Genomic DNA, 8,465 nt, shown 5'->3' with positions numbered 1-8,465 from the left:
ACGTGTCGCATGTAGATGCGTGCGGATAGGTGGTCGGAGCGGGATGCAGACGCCGTTGGGTGTGGAGCTGTGAGGTCGGGCCCATGGAACGCTGTTGAACGAACGACACGACGCGGCCACAGCTCAAATGGCACGGCCACGTCTTTGATGACCATTGAAAAGGCGTGGGACGAGGTGGGTGCGCCCTCGTGTGGTGTGTCGCGACGGATTTGTAGTTGGTCACGAACGGCGTCGTAGACGTTGGAGAGGTGGTCATAGACGCGTCTCGTACGGTCGACCATGTCGAAGCGAATCCTGCCTCTGTGCAGTGACACGGTCACGTTGCAATTGCCTGCGGACATGTACCCCCGAAATCGGTCGAAGTCCGGCCAAAACCCACCAGGACCGATGCGAATGACATCGTAGAGGCTGTGGAGGCCGTTACTGGCTCCATGGAGGCACCACTGGCGGCAGGAGAGTGTGGTCGATGCGAGCTGGGCAGCGCAGTGACCCTGGTCGGACAGGAAGGGCGGGTACGTTGTAGACCAGATGGGCATGCTGAGCGTGGTGGCCAGGTCGGGCGGCACGTGCTGTCGTTTCGGCAGCGGCACGCTCGACCAGGATGCCCAAACATCGCGCCACAGAGATTGAACCTCATCAAGGTCGTGCCACGAAGTTGTTGTGGAGGGACGGCACCACAGAAAATCAAACGGATGGGATGGTCTGTGGAGCTGGGGGAAGCAACGGGCAAATTGCTCTAACACAAGGGTTGTCCACGGCGGACGAACGTCGTCGGTGTACGGCAGCATGAGTTTCTGTAGCAGTAGCAGACGCTGTGTGCGAATGCATGATGCGATGTGGGGTATACCAAGGCCCAAAACCTTGTCGTGATGCCAGACGCGAGCCGCCAGGGGACGGTACTTGGGGTCGTCAGAGGTTTTACTGCCGAGGACATAGTTCGAAAGAACACGTTGCCAAGTCGCGATCATGGCGGAGGGTACGGCCGTCACGGCTGTGACGTGCCAAATCAGTGAGAGGATCACGGCTGATGCGAGGGCTTTACGTCCCTGGATGGTTCTGGCACGGCATGACCATTTTGCGAACGCTTGCAGGTACCTGTCGTTGATGAGTTGCACTTGGTACGCAGGGTCGAGGTTGTGGCCGACGTAGATGCCAAGGTAGCGAATGGGAACACCCGTGTCCGCGAGGGTGATTGATGGCGCACTGGCTCGGCCGACCGGAGGTTCATTCGAATTGAGGACCAGAGTTGTGCACTTTTTGATGTTCAGGGCGGCACCAGACGCAGCACAGAACGTGGCCACAATGGTGGCGACTTGATGATCTGCCGACTCGAGGGAGTTGGACAGGAGGGTAGCGTCATCTGCAAAAAACACGCTGGTCATGCTTGTGCCGTCGGGCATGGGGATGCCCAGTTCAGGTGCAGCTCGGAGCATGTCACCGAGTGGCTCGATGTAGAGGTCGAACAAGAGGCACGACAAGGGACACCCTTGTTTGACACCACGGTTTGGTCGTATGGCTGGCCCGAGGGAGTCGTTCAGGAGCAGACGCACGACAGGCTTGGTGTAGAGCAGCTTGACCCACTCGAGAAAATTGGGTCCGATGTTCATTTTGGCCATGACGTCAAACAGAAAGGTTTGATCAACGCGGTCGTATGCCTTGGCGAAATCAAGGAAGGTCGCGTACCATTCCTCATCGTCGCGGGTCGCTTTGTGCTGTAGGGCTGTTATGAGGTGGATGTGGTCCCGCATGCTGCGACCACGGACAAATCCTGTCTGCGTTGGGTGGATGATGGTGGGCGCAACGGTGGACAGACGAAATGCCAGTACACGCGAGAGGATCTTGACTTCAACGGGCATGAGTGCAATTGGGCGGTAGTTGCCCGGATCGGTTCGCTGCCCCTTCTTATAGAGCAAAGTCACCGCGCTCTGGCGCTGCTGGGGGAGAAGGCAGCCGAACTTGGACCGCTGGTCGTTGAAAACACGGGTCAGGATGGCAGCAAATGTGGAAGGCGCAGTGAGAAAGAAGGCAACCGGCCACCCATCCGGGCCTGGAGCCGTGTTTGGTTTCATCGAAATCAATGCAGCGCTGAGTTCGGCAGGGTCAATGGGGCGATCCAGGTCGGCTCGAAGCTCAGCGGTGAGCGATTTGTTCACATGGTTGACGACTTGAGCTCGAACAGCCAAGTTCGGGCGAGGCGCATCGGGGGATGACACCATGATGGACTTCCAGTGATCGGTGAAGACACGAGCTACAACCACGGGGTTGGAGGACGTGCTCTCGCCAAGCACTACGCTGGTGATGGGGACTTTGAGCGCGGGGGGTTTTCGCAGAAAATGCGAGGTCGCCTTCTCATTGACACTGGTATGGCGGTCGAATCCAACATCGAGGCATTCCTGGCGCCACTCGGCGCGTGCATTGGTGTAGGAATCTTTAGCAGACTCGACGTCATGCTCGGATGCAGTGTTGTTGCGATGGGCGTGTTTGAGCCGATCCCACTGATGCCGAAGGAACTGCAGTGCCGAAGCTTTGTGACGTTGACGGTTGTATTGACTTTGTCTCAGCTTGGTCTTCATGCGGCGGAGCCACCCACACCACAGTGCCCCAGAGTTGCAGTCAGGATTGGCATCGAGTGTGTCCAGAAGCTGCTGTGCTTCGAATTGCAGCGCACAGACCACACGTGGGTCGCGAAGCAGCTCTCGGGGGAGACGCCACAATCGCCGTTTAGTGGTCGGGGCAGAGTGCGCATCCGACGCGAGGGTAGTGGTGTGAGTCAAGTGGTCGCCAAGGAAGGCGTTTGGAGCAAAGGTGGAGGATTCGTGAAAGGCGGTCACCAAGTCGTGGTCGACAAAGATGTAGTCGAGCCGATTGCGCCGACGCGGGCCAGAGAGCACCTTTGCGAGGGGATGTTTTGATCGCCAGGCGTCGACTACGCGTAGCGATGCCAGCCACTCGAAGCATTCGACTTTTCCAGCGTTGTGGCCGGGATGGAACGTGGTTGCGTCAAGCGCGACGTCGAATGGAAGGTTGAAATCCCCTCCCACGATGTGTATGCTGTCGTCCTCAAACTCACGGGGTAGACTGTCGAAGAATGGGGCACGCAGGTTGTCCTCGACGGGGGCGTACACGTTGTGGAAGTAGACATACTGATTGTTCCATCTGGTTTGGACAACGAGGTACCGGTCAGGGACGCGTAGGGACCAGAGAGGTTTGAGGTCGTTGAAACCGGGCATGGACGAGTGGAAGAAAGTTGCGACGCCCTTGCTGCGGTGTTGGAGAGAGGTGTGGACAGACGTCCGGTGGTCGTTGACGAAGAGGTGGTAGTTTTTGTAGCCGACGTGGTTGGTCAGGTGACGGCGGATCGTGCGAAAGTGGTCCTGGTTGTCGATCTTCGTCTCTTGGAAGAACACACATTGGGTGATGGAGGCGCCCAAAACTTTGGCAGGAGTGTCAGAGTTTTTGGTGAAACCGTTGATGTTGCAGGTTGTGATGGAGACTGAAGCTGCGCCTCCCAGGGTGGGGGTAGCGACAGGCTTAGCCGCTCGACGAGGCACCATCGTTGGACCACAGGTCGTCGAGGCTGCGGTGGACCAGGGCGCTCACCGACGCATCGAACAGGACCTGGTTGGACGCATCTATATCCAAGTTGCCATGGAAGTCGATCGTTATCAGCCGATCCATGTCGCGCACCCAGTCAAGTAGGAGCGAAGCTGTAGGGTCAGCTTCCATGGGGGCATCGCCGTCCATGTTGCCGTCCATGCGTGCCCGATCGGTAGCCGAGGCAGCAGCTGTCGACAGGAGCGCTCGCGTACGGTCCCAGACAATGGAACCCAGCGGAGAATGAAGAAGCACAGATTTAAGAGTGCAGGAAGCGAGGAATCTGTCACCACCACGTGCAGGGAGTGAGAAGACGGGTGATGACGCCGCAGCACCAAGAGCAGAGTCGCTAGCGTAGTACATGGGCGCCACAGAGGCGAGAACGATTTCCCCGAGGGCCAGCACAAATTCCGCGTCCAGCGCCAGTACCAAACATTCGTCACCATCGTGGAGAGCGACGTGGTCTGTTACGTTGGCCGTGCTGAGCAGTGTGGCAAAATCGTCGTCGAGAGCAGGCATCGAAAATTTGTGGCCGAAAACATTCGCGTACAGTTTGTAGAACGGGGTCGTAGATCCCCATGTCGCTCGCAACCAACGACACACCAGGCGGAGGCGGATCAATTGGACGAGTTGGGTGGGGTCGGAGGTCGCAAGAGATTGTAATTGGCGACCAAACTCAATGGGGTGGGCCTCAAGGTCACGTTGGATCTAATCGGCCTCGCCATTTTGGATGTACGTGGCTAGGTTCAAGTTGGTCGAGCCACGTGCGGCGGCGCAGTGAGCGTCAAATGATGCCTGCGCCACCTGGGACGAGCGATCCAACAAGGCAAACTCCTGCAGGATTGCGTCGAGTGGCATTTCGATGCGAACTGTCTTGCCCTCCACAATTTTGGTGCCTCCAACGAAAGTTGAAGGTGGGGTTGACGTGGGGGCATCGGGGGCCTCGAGAATTTGGGGAACGATCACAACATCCTTGCCATTGGAGGCAGACAGCTGGACGGGGGTTACCACGACATGCTGACGTAGGACGTCGAACATGTTCGCCGAGACCCAGGGACGCCCGGGGTCGCGTGGTGAAGAGGGTGTCCCGCGGTGTACACGAGTCCAGGCCACGGGGGGAGGAGGTACAACACACTGGCGCTTTGAAGAACCAGGCGTGCGGGATGATGGGGACTCGCTAGGAGGTGGCGCAGTCGACGGACGGACAATCTTGCGCTCTCGGGCCGCAATATCCATGTCCGTACGTTGTAGGGGCTGCTTATGGTTGTACCAACCCTTTCCGTAAACACGGTGGCAACGTCCGAGGAGAATAATCTCGTCGATCAGTCGTCCGTTGGATCGAAACAGAGACGGCGCGTCGGCCGTGGCAAACGTCAGGCGGTAGCGGGACGTTTTTGCGCCCTGCACGGCCGAAACTTGCGTGTACGCGCCCGCGATAGGAGGGGCGCCCCAAGCAGCGAGAATGCACCAAAGGTGCCGTTCGGCCGCGCGATCGTGGGCAAAGTCGAGGATGTCAACATGGAACCCATCCATGGCATGGGAGGACTCCACGAGGAAAGTTTTCTGTCCGTCTTTGACAGGCAGCTTCAAGTAGACGCCGGTCAGAGCGTCGATTGCACGAAACGACGCAAGGCCCAGAACCAGTTGCTCGTTGGCCAGGTCCTTTCGGAGCTGGATCAGATCAGCCAATGAGGGGCCGACATTGGCCTGGTGGTTGTCAAAGAGCACGGCCTTCAAGGCCTTGCCCTCGTCGATCTGCGCGGTGTGGGCACCAGTCGGGATGCGAACGTAACCAACGATGGGACGTTTCGAGTCGCGTCGAAGAGGCTCGAAGGCGTCAAACAGTTCGCCTCCGGTGGCAGACCCCGTGGCCAGAAGGTCCAGAACAGGTTGCAGCTCAGCCATCGTGGGTCGGTGGTATCCGATGTCGCTCTTCGAGCGGACTGCGTCGGCTTGGCGACGCTGTTCGCGCTGGAAGGCCCACACGTCGTCGCCATCGTTGGCGGGAACACCAGGAGCGCCAGGATCAATGGGAACACGTGGCAAGGAGGGCACTTCCCGAGGAGCAGCGTCCAAACGGGCACGCGCCTCAGCGAACGCAGAAGATCGAGGACGCACAGAGGCCACAGCTGACGACGACAAAATGCCCGATGGCTGGGAGTCGACGCCACTGACTACACTGGTAGTCGTGGCAGCGTGGGAAGGTGCAGCGAGGGCGGCGGGGGTAGACATACTTGGAGAGCTGTACACGGCTTGCGTACTAGGTGGCAAATAGTAGTCTTCCCTAGTAGTCTAGGCGGTTAGGATATCTCGCTCTCACCGAGGTGACCCGGGTTCGAGTCCCGGCTAGGGAGATTTTTTCATCAATGTCTAGACTCAATTGTTCAACGTTTTGGGACAGTAGTTTGGACGATTCATATCTTCATTTCTCTTGCATTGCATCATATTCCAACAACCCTATGCGAATTGCTTTTGCAGTGTGAATGATGGCATATCCCTTTCATTGAAGATTGTAGCGGCTATCTACTGTGTTGAGTGTCTTACCTCATTTGTTCGTCGTTGCCGTGTAACTCACATTCCACGTGGCCCCTAGATTCTCCCAATTACTGCAGAGGAACCATGTGCAAACCGGTTTTTCATCGTACGATACTTAACGATATCTATTCCGTATCACTGACTTGGCTAACTTTGTCGCCCTGACGAGATACTCGACTGACTTCGTGGCGATTTCTCCTTATGACTCCTAGGCACTCACACAACCTGACAAGAACCCATTTGGTCAAAATACCAACACCAGAGGTATTCCAACAGGTAGCAACAAGATATCTGGTCAAACCGCCCTAAAATGGCTCGTCCCTAAGGAAGGTGGATCTTTAGCGAAGGGCCACGTTGTTCTTGGCATGTCAACATCGGACCTGCGCGACGGATGGGAACACGCTGTTGATCCATCGACGAACCACGTATTCTACTTCAACCGATCCACCGGCGAGACGTCGTGGACGAAGCCGGCTCCAAATGAGAATATCGAGTGGAAGGCGCGGGCTCGGATTGTCCTGACAAACGAGTCGGCAGCCGTTCTCATCCAAAAGATGTGGCGGGCTAGGATCGCTCGCCAGCACATGCAAGCGCTCATGCAATCGCTGTACAAACGCATCTTCGACCCTAGTACGCAAGAGTACTTTTACTACAACGCGCAGACTGGGCAGACCTCGTGGACGACACCTCGGGGCCTCAAGACGAAGCCCCACACCTCGCCTAACGTCAGCGATGAGACCACTGGCACCGCATTACCTCTTGGGTGGCAGGAATCCTACGACATCGCCACGCAGCGTGTGTACTACGTGAACGAGAGCACGGGCGAATCGTCGTGGACAGTGCCAGCGATGCCGTCGGAGGAATCGGAACCGGATGATAGCGTCAGCATTTCGTTTGAAGCACTATCGTCGGCTATCCTCATCCAGGCTGCATGGCGTGGTGTCTTGGCGCGGGATGGTCTTCGCAAGCTGTTCGAGCTTGTGGTGGGCGCCGACGGCATTGCGACGTATGTGTACAGAGGAACACAGAAGCGGTAACCACCATCTGATCGACTCTTGAACACTAATCGGCATTAGAACACAGCTACAGCTCCCGTTCAGCCCTGGCCACTTTCGCAGCGCTGATTTGGGCGATGCCGCGAGCGATCGGTCCTTGAACTTGAGCAAGCGGCGACTACCGCGTTCGAAAGCGCAGGTGCGAGGTTGGTGGTCGCGCTGGATCTGACGTTGACATGGCAGCTTATTGTGGACGCGGCGGAAGACGCTGAGCTCGACGACATTCCAGTGACGCAGCTGAATCTGAGCCACTTACAAATGACAGCAATCTCTGGTCGCGTGTGGAACTTGGACCGGCTGGAAACGCTCGATCTGAGGGGGAACAAGCTCGACCGCATTCCATCGGCCATCCAAGACCTCACGGCGCTCGTCCACGTACGTCTGACGCGCCAGATGTAAACAATGACCCATGCAAGTGCAGCTGGACGTGAGCCACAACCGTCTGGCAACGCTACCCGTGGGGCTCCAAACGACTGCATCTTTGCGACACTTACACGCATCGCACAATCGTATCGAGACGTTCTCTCCAAAACTATGGAAGCTTCGTGGCTTGCTGTCGCTCGACTTGAGCTACAACTTGATGGCTGACCTCCCCTTTGTCGAAGGCGACCTAAGACTGCTTCGGGAGACCAGCGCGTGGCAAGTTAGCATCGGGCTCTTGACGGCCTTGACCTCCCTCAACCTGAGCAACAACAACCTGGTGAAATGTCCTGCGCTCATCGACAACTGTACCGCCCTTACGACTGTCGACTTGAGCTACAACGCGATCCCGTCTCTCGAGACCGAATTCGGCAACCTTAGGGCGCTGGAGACATGCTATCTCCAGCATAATGCGCTGGTAGAGCTGCCCGACAGTTGGGGCCGGCTCGCGAGTCTACACACCCTCGACGTGAGCCACAACCACCTGACAAGCCTCCCTGCGAGGTGAGCTCCATGGCGCAAGGTTCCACTGACAATCAATGGCTCGCAGCGTGGGAAACTGCACTGCACTGGCTGCGTTAGACGCATCGTACAATGATCTGTCCGCTCTCCCGGCGACAATCAAGTCACTTTCGATGCTACGGCGCTTGGACTTGAGTCACAACTCAGCGTTGGTGTTTCCGAACGTTCTTCCCGCCCTAACCAGTCTCGAGACGGTGGTGTTTGACCATTGCAACCTTCCTGACCTACCGACAAATGCACTGGCTTACACGGCAGACATGCCCCTCTACTCGATTTGCCTTGGTGCGAATGCCATCACGCAGCTTCCCCTCGACATGGAGCTCCTTCGCAAGTCGCTCG

General features: G+C 57.3%; 2 protein-coding genes and 1 non-coding gene across 3 annotated transcripts in view; 2 read left to right on the top strand and 1 right to left on the bottom strand.

Annotated features, from left to right (window-relative positions):
- Window positions 1–4,302: 4,302 nt before the first annotated feature.
- On the bottom strand, window positions 4,303–5,826 carry H310_11887 (hypothetical protein; the record flags this gene model as incomplete). The annotated part of the gene is made up of 1 exon (XM_008878720.1): window positions 4,303–5,826. The coding sequence occupies one exon, from the start codon at window positions 5,824–5,826 to the stop codon at window positions 4,303–4,305; it is 1,524 nt and encodes a 507-aa protein (XP_008876942.1).
- Window positions 5,827–5,875: 49 nt separating this feature from the next.
- H310_11886 lies at window positions 5,876–5,948 on the top strand. Its single transcript has one exon. It is a non-coding gene; the product is annotated as a tRNA-Glu (tRNA).
- A 1,112-nt stretch (window positions 5,949–7,060) lies between these two features.
- Window positions 7,061–8,465, top strand: part of H310_11885 (hypothetical protein) — a gene marked incomplete at both ends in the record, with an annotated part of 4,004 nt that continues 2,599 nt past the window's right edge. Inside the window, 5 exons of the mRNA XM_008878719.1 lie at window positions 7,061–7,162; window positions 7,213–7,323; window positions 7,368–7,559; window positions 7,606–8,108; window positions 8,155–8,408. Of these exons, the coding sequence (XP_008876941.1) occupies window positions 7,061–7,162; window positions 7,213–7,323; window positions 7,368–7,559; window positions 7,606–8,108; window positions 8,155–8,408 (1,162 nt within the window). The remainder of the gene's footprint in view (window positions 7,163–7,212; window positions 7,324–7,367; window positions 7,560–7,605; window positions 8,109–8,154; window positions 8,409–8,465) is intronic.

Source organism: Aphanomyces invadans (assembly GCF_000520115.1).
Source record: "Aphanomyces invadans strain NJM9701 unplaced genomic scaffold supercont1.34, whole genome shotgun sequence".
Taxonomy (NCBI): domain Eukaryota; phylum Oomycota; class Saprolegniomycetes; order Saprolegniales; family Verrucalvaceae; genus Aphanomyces; species Aphanomyces invadans.
This window is presented reverse-complemented; position numbering and strand designations above follow the sequence as displayed.